We start from the raw sequence: 18817 nt of genomic DNA on the forward strand, positions 1-18817 counted from the left end.
ATGACGTATCTGATACGTCATGGTGCCGCTCGGGGTGTTCAGAGCGGGGTCCCGCCGGGACCCCGCTCTGAACGGCGCTGATCCCGGCTGATCCCGGCCGGGCAGTGCCTCTATTTATTGGTAGAAATTTACACACTGTATAATAACATTGGACTATTGAGATATTGCCTCCTAGCTTAGCTCCTCTTAAGGGTATATTCACACGAACGGGCTCGCAGCGAGATTCTCGCTGCGAGCCCGGCAGGTCCTGGCAGTTCCCATACACTACATATTGCTGCGGTCTAAACGACCGCAGCGAGTATATAATTCTGCCGCCCTTAACCCCTTCTGGTCCCGGCCGGCTCCCCCGCTGTAAGCATACTTTACCTGTCCCTGCTGCACGGGGTCCCGGCGTCCTGCTCTCCCGTCCGGCCAATTAGTGTGTTGCCCAGCCGCAGCCACTGATTGGCCGGACGGGAGAGCAGGACGCCGGACCCGTGCAGCAAGGACAGGTAAAGTATGCTTACAGCGGGGGAGCCGGGCGGGAGCAGAAGGAGTTAAGGGTGGCAGAATTACATACTCGCTGCGGTCGTTTAGACCGCAGCAAGTATGTAGTGTATGGGAACTGCCAGGACCTGCCGGACTCGCAGCGAGAATCTCGCTGCGAGCCCGTTCGTGTGAATATACCCTTAAGAGGAGCTAAGCTAGGAGGCAATATCTCAATAGTCCAATGTTATTATACAGTGTGTAAATTTCAACCAATAAATAATGTACCCACAATAACTTAAGAGCAAAAAAAAAAATTGCATACACTTTTGTAATTTTTTAATGAAATTATTTTCAGTATTGGGGGGGGGGGAGACTAAAAGGTTTTGTAGAATATCTGGAAAATAGTTCTTCAGCTCTCCTTAGTCCCCTTTAAAGTAATATTGTCATATTCCCTTTCACTTGTCCCCTGTGTTCCCCACTCATCCGCGTCTTCCTCTTCTTGCATCGCCTCTTGACAGGTCTTTCCAGCTTTCCTGGGTACGGCATAGTCATCCCATCCTGGCAAATACGGATATTCGTACCCAATCTCATGGGCGTCCGTGGCTTGACTTTTCCAAGCATCCACCCTGATTCCTTCAGGCTCATCATATACTGGAGCAAGTTCTGGCTCATCGTAAATATGTTCAGGTTTACGGAACTTTCTTGATTTTGCCTGTGGGGGAACATTTGGTCCAAGAAGACCTCCGAAGCCCGTAGCCAAAAGATTTTGTGCCACTTTATCAAAAGGCACGGCATATTCACTCTCGGGAAGAGGTTGGTTGGCAAGCACATTGTTCTTGGAAGGCAGAGTTGAATGTGAAGGGACCACCGCTAGAGAAGCAGAACGAACTGGTTGGCGGGGTAGATTGGAGCCATCCTCCTGATACTGTTCATGGCCAGCTGGGGAGTCGTTGTGACTCGCTTTGATGGCAGATTCAATGGCATGGAAAATGTGACTTCCATGGCTTGTTTCAAATTCAAAGTTGCCTTCTCCTGAAGCACAACGCCGGCCAGCCTCAAAGGAGAACATGGTCTGTTGGTGGAGGAGAATAAGAAGGATTAAGACGAGGGAGCTGGTATATTATTGCTATAAAACTACTGGATTTTGTATACACTGATTCTTCTGTTAAGCAAGATATAAATGTACGGTATATGATTTCCAATTTCTGACACTCATCTATGAGCAAGAGCACAGAAAGCTGTATTAACGATGACTGCTGATCAACCCACAAATTACTGGAATGGAAGGGTGTATGAAGAAACTGTAATAAGGTGTGAGATCAGGGCACCGTATGCTATTTAATCAAACTTCAATTTTTTTAATTTTTTTTTTTTGGGGAGGGGGGGACTACAGGTCCCCTTTAACGAGTACTTATCACTATTTAAAAAAACAACAACTTTGTGTTCGGACAGCATCTAATCAGGAGAACATAACCACCCACTGTGACTATGTGAGCAACACAGCCCAAAGGACCTGCATTATGTGTCAGTCTTGGTCCCATGGCATCGATATAGGACTGACTGTATTAAGAGCAGACCTCTCCAGGCTTGCTCTCCACAATGGTCTCAGTTATGCTGCGTTTACACGATAACGATCGAATTGGAACGATAATCGTACATGTAAACGCTGCGAACGATCAAACGACGAACGAGAAATCGTTCATTTTGATCTTACAACATGTTCTAAAATCGTCATTCGCAAAAAATTCGCAGATCGTTCCGTGTAAACAGTCGTTCGCCGATTTAACCAATGTGTGAGATAAGGCTTAAGTGATCGCAAAAAGATCGCAAAACGAATTTCCGTACGATATATCGTACCGTCTAAACACTGATCGTTATGAAAAAAAAATCGTTACTCCGACATCGTTAATCGTACGATCGGGCCAATTATCGTTTCGTGTAAACGCAGCATTAGAATATTTAGATTCAGACTGATCACAATTCACAGGTCTCTGTGACATATGATCCCAAAACAGCGACTCTCCTGTCCTCAGTTTGGGTGTGAGGTTTTGCAGCTCAGTTCCATCGAAGGTGAATGGAGCTGAATTGAAATACCACAGAAAAACTGAGGACAGGGGTGACGCTGTTTATGCATGAAAGTTTTTTCTCATCCTGAATAACCCATTTAATATCACTGGCTGGATGTTTGGAGTTGTTGTCCTGCTTCAGAATAAATATTTGGCGCCAATCAGACACCTTCTTGATGGGATGCATCTGACACAACAACAACACAACCAAGGCCAATACCAATCTGCAGTACACTAAAATCACAGAAATCATAGAATATATGTTGATCATCTCACCTTGTCTCTCCCAAACCTCCTCAGATAGGGATAAGGCCAGTTGAACAGCACATTTCCATTTTGGCGATCTCTCAGAGAAAGACACTTTCCTTCAGCTACAAGAGTGTACACACCGGAGAGACCACAGCGAGACGAAGCCTCTGTCTGCCTCACCCGCACTGCAAACTGACCACCTATAGAGAGGGGGAAGCCACAGAAATATTATACAAGTATTGCAACGCTAGAGATACTGGGCCTTCCCTGATGTCTATTCTAACATGTGTTAGCTTTAGACTAGACATTACACATTGGGGAAGCTGTCTGTGTTACTAGCACTACAGGCAATGCATCCTGTAGCAGAGTGAGCAGTGATTGACAGTTATTCCCTCTCACTATGCTACACTGTGCTGCAACGCTACTGACACAGACAGCTTCCCCAAGTGTAATGTCTATTCTGATGCATATCAGGGGAGGCTCAGCATTTCTGGTGGTAATATGTGACTGTGTTGGGACCAGGGCTTGAACAGACCCGGTGGAAGCAGAGGGGGTGAGGTGCCCCTTACTGATGCTGCTCAATGTATAATAAGAAGGGGAATTTTTTTTTTTTTTAACCAGTATACCCCTTTAAATTTAAATCATACTTGGGCACAGACCCTCTTTAAATTTGGCTATTGTCCCTGCGAGTCTGAGACGGTAGGAGACTATAATATTGTTCGGCTTCTACAAACCACCCATCTGGTGCCCAGTAATTATGCCATGCTCTGCTACACCCCGCTGTGCCTCCTCTGCAGATGCTTTGTGTATACCCCCAGCTTATTACCAGCTCCCAGCACAGCGCTTTCCTCCACACCTGCTGAATGCCACTGTCTCATCTCCAGCTTAAAGCTTCTTCTCTACCACATCAAAGACTTCTCAGACTCATTAGTTTCCTATGTATGTAAAGAAATGCACCTTTTACTGTCTTCCTGACCTGTTTCCATCTCATCAGATAGTGTGATCACGTCACCCGGTGTCCCTCCTCACCTGCTGAGGCCTCTTTGCTGGTGCTGTACAGAGAGTTCTCTTGTAGTTTGAGAGATGAAATTATTGGCTGGCTGCTCGTCCTCTCCAAAGAGCGACGCTCCTGAACACAAGCAGAATCCTCAGTAAATATCACACTCAGCCTATCACCTTGCTTTTTTTTTTAAAGGGGAAGTTTAGCAAAAAAAATTCTTTCAAATCAACTAGTGCCATAAAGTGCCAGAAGTTTGTAATTTACTTCTATTAAAAAAAATCTCCAGTCATCCATTACTTATCAGCTTCTGTATGTCCCTCAGGACGTGGTGTATTCTTTCCAGTATGGAGAGCAGGAGAGGTTTTCTATGGGGATTTGCTACTGCTCTGGACAGTTCCTGACATGGACAGAGGTGGCAGCAGAGAGCATTGTGTCAGACTGGAGAGAATACACCACTTCCTGCTGGACATACAACAGCTGATAAGTGCTGGAAGACTTGAGATTTTTTTAATGGAAGTAAATTACATATTTCTGCCACCAGTTGATCTGAAAGAAAAAATGTTTTGGTGAACAACCCCTTTAAGGTTTTGTTTCCACATATGCATTTGTATGGCTATGTGTGTAGAAGTCATTGTAGTTGTGTGTGTGTATGTATACTGTCACACCTATGTCAACTGTCCAGCCATATACCTTCACAATAGTGTAAACATTGGAGGATACAGTTGTTTGTTGCTATTTTTGTATGGCTGAAAGAAACTTGTAGCTGTAATTGTAAAACTGGGTCCCCATTGTGCTTGGTAAATATGTACAAGGCCGGGGAAACATCAGATAACTTCCATCCATGGTCATCAGTGGTCTACATAGACATACAAGCACATCACCCCCACCCAAACTTACTATAAAGGTCGGGGGTATGTAGCTTCTAGTCAGCCTCAGCTGGGACCATGGATGGAAGGTGCCCAGCACCCTGGAGGTCATCGAGGGAAATGGGCGTATATTAGTGCATGATATACAAAGGGGCTCCCCATTTCATTGTGGATGAAACATCTATGCATCTGTACCATCTGTAACTTCAGCTAAGTATTGTTTTCTGTATTAAATCTTCTTTTTTCTATAATTCTGTGTGGTTATGGCCTTCTGCGACTATTATCAAAAGCAACTGGTTACACCCCTTTAAAAGTTAAAGTGCCCTCACTCAGGGCTGTATTAACAGCTGCTGCTGCCCTAGGCACTAAACCTGAGGACGCCCCATCTACACGCACCTATTGGCGATACCAAACCTGACCAATACCACCATACCTCCCACCCCCCTGGAAAAAACACAAGATTTACTGGCAAGTCTGAACAGGAGTAGGGAAATTAAAAAAATAAAAACAAAAAAATTTGTTTTTTTCTGTCCCCCTGCTTCCTGGTGCTGCCCCCCTGCAAGGTGCTGCCCTAGGCACCGGACCACGGGTGCCTAGTGGTAAATACAGCCCTGCCCTCACTAGGGACTGCGCTTATAGGGCCTTCCTCCCAGTTAGCCTGTATAGCCTATGGCAGCCAAATGAACCACTGGAATCTTCTGGTGTAATAGGATAATAGCTGGGGAAGGGGTGAACTCGGAGAACAGCTTACAGGGAACCAATCACAAGTGACAGGCCGCTCAGCTGATCAGTTGCCGCTGGATGTTCTGTCTGGGTCAATGACTGGCTGAGCCGCCTGTCACTTCAGAGATGGGTAAAGAAGCTTCAGCGGCGGCTCTGGTCTGCTGGGAAGAGACAAGAGGACACTGGGGAATGTGGACAGGTGTGTATATATATATGTTTATCTAGTAAATGATAAAGCAAGGGCTGCACGGACATCGTTAACCATGTCCATGCAGCCCTTGCCGCACAATAGTTGAGCCTTGTAATAGGGGAGCGCCTTTAAAATGGAGCAGGTAGACACTCGGCATTGACTTTACCAGCTGCACCTTCCCGCTCCATTCTATGCTACAGGTATTGGTTGCCCTTATGTTGCTACTGGAAGGAAGCAGCATTGTGAATATCAAGGGGATAAGCATAGCCATGAACATATTCACCTAATCCCCTCATGGACTTTGACAGCCAGCGCCGCAGGCATACTGGCCCATGGCCCCCACATCCTGACGCACGTCCCAACGTCCCGCTGCTGCTGCACTCCTACAGGACTTTGGTGAGTATGCCGGGGGGTTCTGGTGGGAGAGCCAGGGGGAGAGCCGGAGGTAAGGCCAGGGGGAGTGCCGGGAGGTAGGCTGGGGAGAAGGCCGGAGGAAGGAGACACAAGACATAGCCCCCTAGATTTATCAAACTGGTGTAAAGTACAATTGTCTTAGTTGCCCCTAGCAACCAATCAGGTTCCACTTTTCATTCCTCACAGATTCTTTGAAAAATGAAAGGTGGAATCTGATTGGTTGCTAGGGGTAACTAAGGGTCCATTTACACAGAAAGATTATCTGACAGATTATCTGCCAAAGATTTGAAGCCAAAGCCAGGAACAGGCTATAAACAGAGATCAGGTCATAAAGGAAAGCCTGAGATTTTTCTCTTTACAAATCCATTCCTGGCTTTGGCTTCAAATCTTTGGCAGATAATCTGTCAGATAATCTTTCTGTGTAAATGGGCCCTAAGACAATTCTACTTTACACCAGTTTGATACATCTCACCCATAGTGCCTCTTTGGGTGCAAAAATTAATATAAGGCCCTGTCTTATTTTCAGGAAAACACAGTAGGACTCCGGTAGGACTGGCAGCATGATAGCCCACACTTCTTTCAGGAAGATGATAGACTATGCCAATACAAATAAAATGAGGACTGTTTTAGTAATTCAGTTTTGCTTATGAATCTATATTCTTTTGATCGATCTAATGTTGTTTTTACATTGTGTACTTTTTATGGTTATGGGAAACGCAAGACAAAAAAGTGCTCCTATCGATTCAGTCTATGAATCAAGTATGCCGTTTCTAAGAATGTCATTTTTACTATGTAGCCAAATGCAATATAGTCATTGATCAGATACATGAGGAAAATGCTAAATATAAACCTTACTGTGCACTTTGTATACAACCGTCAAACAACCAGCCATAACATTAAAGCCACCTGCCTAATATTATATAGGAACCCCTCGTGCCATTAAAACAACCCTGACTAGAGGTGAGTGAGCCACAAGCATGCTCTGGTCCATCCGAACCCGAACGTTTTTCAGTGGATGAAGAAGTTGGATGCAGCCCTAGGAAGTCCTGGAAAACGTGGATAGAGCCTAATGCCTATGGCTGTATCAATGTTTTCCAGGCAACCTTAGGGCTGCATCCAACTTCTTCAGCGATGTGTACCATGGCAGGACTCGAAAGTGTAGGAGACCACACTTTTAGAGTCCCGCACAGACACAGTATACATTGGGGAAATGGACCTGAACTAAGTATTCATATAAGTCACTATTCTTCCCATTATGTACAAGGGAAACTCACCTGTGGGAATGCCAGGCTGCAGAGCGCTCTCACCCAGTTTGGCTGTTCGGGGATGTCACTGGCTATCAGGTAAACCCGTTGGGCTGTCTCGATGCTGAATGCCCGAGTGTCTTTTGGAGAGCTCTCCGCACAGCGGTCCGATAAACTCACACACTCACTGAGCTGTAGCAGTTTCCAGCACTCTTGCTTACGCCCCGCTTCAGGTGGCTGGGAACCCTCGTACATCTCCAAGCGTGCCAGGCCGGTGGACGTTGCTTCGTACAAAAGTGCCCATACTTTCTTCCACTTCTGCAAACAAAGAAAGTAAACAGATTTAGTATGATGACTGGACTGGACAGTTCCTGATTTCAACAGAGGTGGCAGCAAAGAGCACTCGAGGGGATTTTTTATTATTTTTTTAAAGGGGTACTCCAGTGAAAAAAAAAAATTCTTTCAAATCAACTGGTGCCAGAAAATTCAAGATTTGTAATCTACGTCTAGTAAAAAATCTCCAGTCTTCCATTACTTGTCAGCTGCTGTGTGTCCTGCAGGAAGTAATGTAGTCACCAAGCTTCAATCGGGTGCTGAAGTATTTATTAAAGAGCAGGGGGCTGTCCCTGGGCTAAGCAGATACATTAGAACAATAAATATATGCAATGGCAGCAGATAATGATAGCAGGAATTATTGCCACATGTGTGGTACAGATGGCAGGTGCATCACGAGGCAAAGATGTGACACAGGTATAAAGGTGCAGACTGTCTTACGTTTACTATGTCTAGACTGTATCGTCAAAGGTCTTAAAGCGTAAGTGTCACTAAAATGTAATTTTCCAGAAATCAATAAGTATCAATAGTACAAGTGATTTTAATAAAATCTGTAATAGGTTTTATTAAGCAAAAGAGCTTCTTTGTGAACTCAAAAAACTGTTTTGCAGCCACCCCCCTTTAATTCAGAAGAAGCAGGATTTCTGTGTCCATTATAGTCTATGGAGGGGGGAAGGGGCCAAGGGGAATGGATGAGCACAGAGAAAAAACAGCAGTGCACAGCACAACATCCAACAATCTTCTCTCACCAAGTTCCCAGACCAGCACTGAGCAGTCTGACCTGTGAATCCGGCGTTTTATGTGCCCAGACATTCTCCAAACTTTACAGACTGTTTCTCTACTCTTCCTGCTCACTCATCCCCCTCGAGCCCGCTATAGGTTATAATAGACACAGCAGAACCAGTCTTCATTTTGCTCCTCTGTTATAAATGACTTTGCCTGATAATGCAAGGGGGGAGGCTGCAAACAGCTTTTTTAAGTACACAAAGAGGCTTTTTTGCCAAATAAAACAAATTAAGCGATTTTCTTAAAATCGCTTTTTCTATTGATTTTTGCAAAAATATTTTAAATGACAGGAACACTTTAAAGTGTCACTGTCATTAAAAAAAATTTTTAGAAATCAATAGTACAGGCCATTTTAAGAAACTTTGTAATTGGGTTTATTAGCCAATTTTGTATCATGAAAAAGCAGTTTGAAGTTCTCCCCCTGTCTTCATTGTTCTCTATGGAGAGGGGAGAGATGAGGCACCAAAACAGGACAACAAAGAGTTGATTTACAGCTACTTCACCAGGCTATCATGAAAAAGCAGTTTGAAGTTCTCCCCCTGTCTTCATTGTTCTCTATGGAGAGGGGAGAGATGAGGCACCAAAACAGGACAACAAAGAGTTGATTTACAGCTACTTCACCAGGCTATCTCTTCTGAGGTCAGCACTGACCTCTCTGACCTCTCTGACCTCTGAATAGAGGCTTTCAGTGGCTCCCTGTGGTGTAATCCTTTGTTCTCTGCTCTGTGCTGCCGACTAATCTCCCTCCTTCCTCCTCCGCCCTCCCCTCTCCATAGCACAGACAGGTGATGTAAAACAGTCGAGATTTCCTGATTCTGAGCAGTGGATGACAGAAAGAAGAGGAGGGGGGGGACCTGGAGAAAGTCTTTTTGAATGCAGATTATTGCATATTTGCCTAATAAACCTAATTACAAAGTTTCTTAAAATCGCCTGGACTATTGATTTCTGCAAAAAAATATTCAACGACAGTGACACTTTAAGCAAAATGGCATCAGACATAAAAAAAAAAAACACCCTTGTCTTCTGACGCATTTCCTTCACCTCTGCTATTTCCGAGTTGGGTTCATCAGGGAAACTGGGTGTCCCATATTGGTTGTTGTCTGAAAGTGCCAGAACTAAGGGCCCTATTCCACCGGACGATTATCGTTTGCATAATCGTTAACGATTAACGATCTCAAACGACTGCTATTGCAAAAGACCTGAAAACGTTCACTCATTTTCATGGAATGATAATCGTTACTTCTGATCGTAATTGCGATAGTTTTTTCTTTGCTATTTCTTCGCTATTGCGTTCGTATCTATTGCGAACGACCGAACAATGTCTTATTCAATGCGAATGATTTGCGAACGTTTTGCAAACGAGCAACGATAAAAATAGGTCCAGGTCTTATAAAGCGATCAACGATTTCTCGTTCGGTCGTTAATCGTTAACTGCATTTCAACCGAACGATTATCGTTTAGATTCGAACGATTTAACGATAATCTGAACGATAATCGTCTGGTGGAATAGGGCCCTAAGTGTTCTTTATCCACACATATGTCAGTGTTGAGCAGGCCCAGCTTTTTTTGGATGATAGAGACCTTTTTTTGGATAATAACTTCATAATTTTATGTCACTGCTATAAAATCGGACAACCTGGGGAACAAACTGTTAATGTTGCTTGAGGATAGAATCTCTCACAGTTTGTAAAGGACTGCTAGGAGCGCAGGGTTGTTTAGTCCATGATAGGAAGTCCTGGGAATGCAAGATGATGTCTCAGGAATATGCAAAAAGCAATTTCCCTGATGAACCCACCCCAGAAATAGCAGAGGGGGGGGGAAACATGTTGGAAGACGAAGGTGTTTTTTTGTCTGACGCTATTCTGCTGAAGACCTTAGACAACATGGTAAACATGGCACATTCTGAACCTGTATACCTGTGTCCTATCTTTACCTCATGATTCACCTGCCCTCTGTACCACACATGGGGCAATAATTTCTGTTCTCATTATCTGTTGCCATTGCATTTATTTATTATTCTAATTTATCTGCTTAGACCCAGGACAGACCCCTGCTCTTTTCAGCATTGGAATGCCCTACTTTAGGGGTCAGGCAGGGCATAATAGGGATTGCACATACTGTATATAATGTATGTTTATGAACTTGTGTTTATCTTTTACATAATAAATACCTCAGCACCTGACTATAACTTGGTTATACAGTGGTTTCACAGACAGGTGGCAGCAGAGAGCACTGTGTCAGACTGCAAAGAATACACCACGCCTGCAGGACATACAGCAGCTGATAAGTACTGGAAGAGTGGAGATTTTTCTGCCCCCTCCCCCCCAAGCCACAAAAAAAAATTGCATTTATTCATTTTCCATTATGTGTATTTTGTTGTTTTTCCCAAACTAGGGTATAATTAGTATATCTGGGTTGTTGTTGTTTTTTTTATCATGTGATTCAAACATTCAAAGATTTGTATTAAAGACATAAAACAAAAAAAATTCAAGCGTACATTAACGCATCTTTTCAGTTCAAAAGAAATTCTATAGAGGTCTATGGGAGAAAAAATGCTACAAACTGGGTGAAAAAAACACCAGGCTTTGACCCCTAAACTTGGCTTAAAATGTTCCTTTTGGCTTCCAGTTAACAATTTGCAGAATTTTTTTTAGTGTTTTTTTTTTTTTAATTCTTTATTTATCGAATTTTTTTAAATATAACAGAAGTAAAACAGACATGGAAGTGAATCCTAGTAATAAGGAACCACAGCAAAACTTGAACAAGGCGGCCTAGAAGAAAGACTTGACATGTGAAATGTCATGACCACATCCCATATCAACCAGCCTCAGTAATAAGGGTGTATTAATAGAAACAAAAAAAGCCATCTTTAGGCCATATTCACACATTGTAGAAACAACGGCCATTCCACGTGAATGGCCATAAGGCATAACAGAGGAAACAATAGGCTGAAATACAATTTACACACACCAATATACAGCAAAAAACTTCTAATCTCATCAACATTGTGGAGCCAACAGTGGGAGGAGTGGAAGATTCCCAATGAGCTGGAATACAATGACAAGATGCCTGAGGAGGGTTTTTTTTTATAGTGTTTCAGGGAGATATCTGAAAAGTGCAGGAGGATAAAGTCTGGCGAATCAGGAAACATGTTGTTCCCTCAGATTCATTACATCTCCAACAAAGATAGGAGGACTGGGGAAAGATCCTAGGTAATTTAGAGGGAATGTAATAGCAGGATATGAGGGGTTTGTATCCCACTTCCTAAAACTTACTGGAGATGGCTCATCTATGGGGGACATTTACTAATGTGTGTGACTCTTCTAATGAGGATTGGTGGATATTTTGTTCCAAAACTGTAGCACTGTTATAGTGACTGCATCTAAGTCGGAAAAAAAAGTCACAAAATTGTGCAAAAAAGTTTTTTAAAAAAGTCACAAACAAATTCACCTGGTACTGACCAGACGTAGGCCTGCAGCAGTGTGTGCAACTTTTTAAAAAGTCTCAAATAATGTAAATCCTCCCATAAATCTCACCTGCCTAACACAACAAGAAGTGGGGAAACGCCTTTAAAACATTAAAATCCATAAGTCACCGGGCCCAGAAGGAATCCATCCTAGAGTTTTGCAAGAATTGAGTACTGTGTTAGACAGACCGTTATTCCTAATATTTAAAGATTCTATAATGATGGGGATTGTTCCACAGGACCCATAGCTAATGTGGTACCTATATTTAAGAAGGGGTCAAAAAGTGATCCTGGAAACTACAGGCCCGTAAGTCTAACATCTATAGTAGGTAAAGTATTTGTGGGGTTTGTAAGAGATGCTATACTGGAGTATCTTAATGAAAATAATCTTATGACACAGCATCAACATGGATTTATGAGGGATCGATCCTGCCAAACTAACCTGATCGGCTTCTATGAAGAGGTGAGTTATAGACTGGACCTGAGGGAGGCTGTGGATGTTGTGTATCTGGACTTTTCAAAGGCATTTGATACTGTGCCGCATGAAAGATCGGTCTACAAAATGAGGATGCTGGCAAATGGGTAAGTAACTGGTTGTGTGACAGAAAACAGAAGGTGGTCATTGATGGTACATATTCAGATTGGGTTTTAGTTACTAGTGGGGTACCACAGGGGTCGGTATTGGGTCCACTTCTTTTTAATATTTTTATTAATGATCTTGTAGAGGGGTTACATAGTAGAATCTCCATTTTTGCAGATGATACTAAACTGGGTAAAGTAATCAGCACAGAGGAGGATAATATCATATTACATAGGGATTTGGAGAAGCTAGAGGCTTGGGCATTGAAATGGCAAATGAAGTTTAATGTGGATAAATGTAAGGTTATGCATTTGGGCCGTAGAAATAATAAGTACAGTTATGTGCTAAATAATAAAACACTGGGTAAAACTACTTCGGAAAAGGACCTGGGGGTATTGATTGACAGTCAACTTTAGAGATCAGTGCCAGTCAGCAGCTGCCAAGGCTAATAAAATAATGGCATGCATCAAAAGAGGCATAGATGCTAAAGATGAGAGCATAGTTTTGCCTCTTTATAAATCACTGGTCAGACCACACATGGAATATTGTGTACAGTTTTGGGCACCGGTATATAAGAAGGACACAGCTGAACTGGAGCGGGTGCAGAGGAGGGCAACAAAGGCCATTAAGGGAATGGGTGGGTTACAGTACCAGGACAGGTTATCAAGCTTGGGGTTATTTACGCTAGAAAAAAAAATGTCTTATTGGCGATCTGATCACAATGTACAAATATATGAATGGACAGTACAGAGATCTTTGTAGTGGTCTTTTTACTCCTAGGTCTGTAACCATGACAAGGGGGCATCCTCTACATCTAGAGGAAAGAAGATTTCACCATCAGCATCGATGCGGGTTCTTTACTGTATGAGCGGTAAGACTGTGGAACTCTCTGCCACATGATTCTGTCATGGCCGATTCATTAAATAAGCCAATGACTATATCCATGTTTTCCACATAGCCTTAGTTCAGCAGCCACCGCTAATCAAATGCCAAAAGTTCGAGTTCGGATCGACTCGAGCATGCTCGAGGTTCGCTCATCTCTAATATATATATATATATATATATATATATATATATATATATATATATAATCATTAGCGATGTCCATGCAGCTATTGTTATATGTATATAATAAAGTATATAGGTTACCTCTCCATGCTCCAGCTTCAGCGGGTGGCGATTGGGCAGAGGAAGAACACCGGGGAGCGAGGAGAGGTATGTATAAAGTTTTTCTATTTTATTTTTTTACACAGTCAAAAGTCAATGATTTTTAGGCAGGGTCAAAAGACATGATCAGCCGATTATAATTTATTTGGCTAATCATTGTCTTTATTACACGGAGCGCTAATCTGCCGAATTTGGCAGATTATCGCTCCATGTGTGGTGTCCCACTGTTAAGTGCCTTAGGCACCTGTTGTAAAGTTCTCACTCCAGGTTGCGTGGTGATGATGGTAGTATTCTGTAGTATCACCACTATAGGACAGTATTCTTTATATACCTTTGTTCTTTTTTGTTTGCACAGCTAAAGTGAGGAATTGGTTAATGGTATTGTTGTACCATGTGTTCACTGCTGACCTATAGGAGGTGCTCTTTCTTCTTCCACCTATCCTTGCTCTACACACACAACCCAGTAGGAGGAGTTAGTTAGCTCTGTGTTGGAGAAAGTCAGTTCAGTGCAGAGATTCTAGTCTAGGACACATGTGTACAGATGCAGCTAGACACAACCAGCTTGTTTACTACCTATACTATATCTGCTATGCAATGCTAAACACTAAAAAGGGAGAAGAGTCTAGGAACATCCTGACCAATGCCGTGAACCAGTCTAAAAAGTAAAGGAAGTATCCTGAGACACAAGAGGAACTAGCCTAAATAGGAGAAGGCTACCAAGAAAGGTCTACATATCCTGTCTCTCAGTGCAGGTAACTGGGACACCCCTGGAAGCTTAGCTTCACCCAGATAACCACAGCTGGGGCTTGTATCACTCTATTAGGACGGATCACTCGACACTGTAGGGCACAAGGTGGTCAGACCAAAATCTATACACAGGTACAAGTCACTTCTCACTCTACAAATATTCTCTAGTTCCAGCAGAGTACATAGCTACATTGGGTTGGGACTCCCTTGACAAACTGTTCTCTACTCTACTCTCAACTTCACCAGCACCACTACAGCTACCTCTCTTTTCTTCTACTTCTTCAAGCACCTCCTCAAGCACAACCAAGTAAAACACTAAAGTCTGTGTAAAGATTTATCTATTTTACCAAAGTGTATTGTACTACTGAAAGACTTCACAGTAAAGCTGTTATATTTTTATATCAATGGGACTCCGTCATATTTTATCCGCACCAGCACGTATACACACTAACCGCACACTTTGGGTAATTTTTCCCCTTTCTGTGGGTGGCGGTACCCAGGCCCGGATTGGTAATCTGGCAGGCCGGGCAAATGCCCGCTGGGCTGCCTGATTACCAATCAGAGGGGCCGCTGGACCCCCTGCACACTTACATCGGCCCCTGCAGTGGCTGAGAGAGCAGCGCTTCTGGCCTCTGCGCTGTTCCCTCAGCCTCTGCCGGATTGGTCAGGGCCGGCACATTCCCCCTCCCCCTCCCATGTGTAGTGGAGGTGCCGCACAGACACCGTCAGCTTCAACCTACTCTTCAACCTGCCAGATGACGTCATTTCCTGCCGCAGAGGATCCGCTTCCTGGAGGAGAGAGGAGAAGCAGCTTCTGCCCCCTACAGCACAGAGTGGCTGCTGCTGACACAGAGGGGGCCCTTGCTGCTATTAAAGAGCACTGCTTGGTGAGGAGAAACCTGTCCTTCCCACCAAGCTACAGCCGGAGCCTGCCCTCTCCCCCTGCTGTGTAACCAGGCAACCAAGTCTCCTGAGCCCACACAGTGACGTCATAATCTCCTTCCTGCAGTCGGAGGGGCAGGGGAGCACCATGCTGACTGTGAGGAAGAGAGGGCCTGTCAGCAGCTCAGATTTATGGACAGTAAGTGATTGTTTCTTGTTGTTTGGTGTGTGTGTGTGTGTGTGTGTGTGTGTGTGTGTCCAAAGTGATAGTGTGTCTTAGTATGTAATGTGCCCTGTATGTGTATTGTGTGAGGAAAGGATTTCTGTATGTATGTATAGTGTGTGTATATATGATACATGTATGTACAGTATATATGTGTGTATATAGGATTCATGTATGTACAGTGTGTGTGTGTGTCTGTATGTATATATGTATGCACAGTGTGTGTGTGTGTATATATATATGTATATACATGCACAATGTGTCTGTATGTATGTATGTATGCACAGTGTGTCTGTATGTATTTATATATGTATGCACCGTGTGTGTGTATATATATATATATATATATATATATATATATATATGTATATACATGCACAATGTGTCTGTATGTATGTATATATGTATGCACAGTGTGTGTGTATATATATATGTATATACATGCACAATGTGTCTGTCTGTATGTATATATGTATGCACAGTGTGTGTGTGTAAGTATACATGCACAATGTGTCTGTATATATGTATGCACAGTGTGTGTGTGTATGTATGTATATATGTTTACATGCACAATGTGTCTGTATGTATGCACAGTGTGTGTGTGTGTGTGTGTGTGTATATATATATATATATACATACACATGCACAATGTGTCTGTATGTATGTATATATGTATGCACAGTGTGTGTGTGTGTGTGTGTGTGTGTGTATATATATATATATATATATATATATATACATGCACAATGTGTCTGTATGTATGTATATATGTATGTATGCACAGTGTGTGTGTATGTATGTATGTATGCATAATGGGGGAGATTTATCAAACATAGTGTACAGTGAAACTGGCTCAGTCGCCCCCGGCAACCAATCAGATTCCACCTTTCATTTTCCAAAGAGTCTGTGAGGAATGAAAGGTGGAATCTGATTGGTTGCTAGGGGCGACTGAGCCAGTTTCACTGTACACCATGTTTGATAAATCTCCCCCAGTGTGTCTGTATATATATATATATATATATATATATATATATATATATATATACACGGTGTGTGTATGTCTGTCTGTATGTATGTGTAAATGTATGCATGTATGCACAGTGTGTGTGTTAGAGATGTGCGGACTTTTGGTCCAATAGCAGTTCGCTCGATCGTGATGCCTGTGATCCCGGGTGCATAGTTGCGATCCTGGGAATATGCAGCCAGGATATTCCAGGAAATGGATCTGGAATTCCCTGGAATATCCTGGCCGCATATTCCAGGGAGCGCAACTATGCACCCGGGATCACAGGCATCACGATCGAGCGCAGATCCTGTCAGACCAAAAGTCAGACGCTCCGCGCATCTCTAGTGTGTGTGTGTGTGTGTGTATATATGATATATGTATGTAGGCACAATGTGTGTTCATGTATGTATGTATGTATGTATGCACAGTGTATTTGTGTGTGTATATATGATATATGTATGTATGCACAATGTGTGTGCATGTCTGTATGTATGTATTTATGTATGTATGCACAGTGTGTGTGTGTGTGTATATTTATATGTATGCATGCACAGTGTGTGTTGTGTGTTTATGATGTATGTATAGAATGCGTGATGTGTGGATGCAGGTGACCAGCACATCCTACAGCACTTACACCACTGCAATAATCTGTATTCAAATGTGACTAAATTATTCCATAGACAAAAGTCCAGCACTTTCTTCCAGTGAATTAATATTCACAACTTTATAGTAAATCCCTGATACAAGACGCCATCACCATCACATACTGCATTTGTTGGTAACAATGGTGTCTTGCATTATGGATCTCTTGTAAAGCTGTGAATTATAATAGACCAGTACGAGGTGTTGGACTTTTGTCTGTCAGGCTATGTTCACACACACTTTTTTAAGCCATACAGTAGCTGCTCAAAAAGTCCTAAATGGTCCTTTACAGTTTATTGCATTCAATTAAACTTGATATTAAAATGGCTGCCTATGCAGACATGTAGTGACTTTAAGGTGATAATTAGAGATGAGTGAGCCTGGCCGAGGTTTGGCTTCATACAAACCTGAACCATTGGCCCTTGAATCCCGCTGTCTTCCCGCTCCATAGAGATAGCACAAGTTGCATTTTTAAGCAGGAATACAGCCTAGATCATAGTCTGTATCTCTGTTTTCCAGGCGGGACTTGTGCCATCTCCACCTGCCGCAAGGAACGAGAAGACAGCGGGATTCAAAGGCCGATGGCTCAGGTTTGTATGAAGCCAAACCTCGGCCAGGCTCACTCATCTCTAATTATAACCATTACTGTAAAATTAAAAGGATTATCCAGGATTAGAAAAACATCACCACCCCTGTCCTCAGGTTGTGTGTGGTATTACAATTCAGCTCCATTCACTTCCCTGGATCTAAGCTGCAGTACCGCACCCAAACTGAGGACAAATGTGGTGCTGTTTTTGGGAGAAAGCGGACATGTTTATCTAATTCTGGATAACCTCTCCTCAAGGAGCGTCATCAAATTACATAAGCATCATCGGGAGGAGGGGGGGCAAATGGCATAAGCGTCATCAGGAGGAAGGGGGGCGAATGAGATAAGCGTCATCAGGAGGAAGGGGGGCAAATGAAATAAGTGTAATCAGGAGCAGGGGGGAAATGAAATAAGTGTAATCAGGAGCAGGGGGGAAATGAAATAAGTGTCATCAGAAGCAGGGGAGCAAATGAAATAAGCCTTCTTCCTGATGACGCTCTTTGCAAAATTAAATTAGTTGAAGGGCTATGCAGCTTTTAATATATCATTAAAAGCCTTGGCTATACTATACGGAGGCCCAGAGAGGTCCAATACAGTGGGGCCTATGCTTCATGCAGAGAGTGGTCCAATACTTTGTGGGGATAGAGAGGAGGCCTGTAATCTATTGGAGCACAGAGAGGGTATATGGGGCACAGAAGGGGCCTTACTACTATAGGGGAAAATGTTTTATTACTATATGGAGACACAGCACAGAAGACTCCTATTACTATATGGGGTACAGAGGGGACCTGATACTATAATACTATATAGGGGTGCAGAAGGGCGGGACTACTATTTAGAGACACAGACTGGGCCTAACTGCTTATAAGGGGGTCAAAAGGGAGCAAGGTTACTGTGTGAAGAAATACACTTGGGGATGATGCTGGAGCACGGATCTTAAATTGTTTGTCTGGTAGATCTTGCAGAGAGGAGTCACGGCCGCAGAAGTCTTCATGATGGCCGAGCAAGAAAAAGAGAACAAATCCAGCAAAAACGTCACTTGCAATTCATGCAGAGAAGACGCCTCCTGTAAGTCACTGGACGTAATTGCACTATAAGCACTCCTTTCATAATCATCCTTTTTATTACCAGCTCAAGTGTCACAGCGACATCCGCAGCATCGCCGTGTATGTAAATCAG

At 43.1% G+C, this 18817-nt stretch overlaps 1 protein-coding gene across 3 annotated transcripts in view; it reads right to left on the reverse strand.

The window, feature by feature from the left end:
- Positions 1–838: 838 nt before the first annotated feature.
- DOK2 (docking protein 2) overlaps positions 839–18817 on the reverse strand; it is a 43875-nt gene continuing 25896 nt past the window's right edge. For all 3 annotated transcript variants that reach the window (XM_069964504.1, XM_069964583.1, XM_069964432.1), the window contains 4 exons: positions 7251–7538; positions 3813–3912; positions 2811–2983; positions 839–1540 (listed from right to left, as the gene is read on the reverse strand). In XM_069964504.1, coding sequence (XP_069820605.1) covers positions 878–1540; positions 2811–2983; positions 3813–3912; positions 7251–7475 — 1161 coding nt within the window. In that variant the 5' untranslated portion in view covers positions 7476–7538 and the 3' untranslated portion in view covers positions 839–877. The remainder of the gene's footprint in view (positions 1541–2810; positions 2984–3812; positions 3913–7250; positions 7539–18817) is intronic.

Source organism: Dendropsophus ebraccatus, chromosome 1 (genome assembly GCF_027789765.1).
Source record: "Dendropsophus ebraccatus isolate aDenEbr1 chromosome 1, aDenEbr1.pat, whole genome shotgun sequence".
NCBI lineage: Eukaryota > Metazoa > Chordata > Amphibia > Anura > Hylidae > Dendropsophus > Dendropsophus ebraccatus.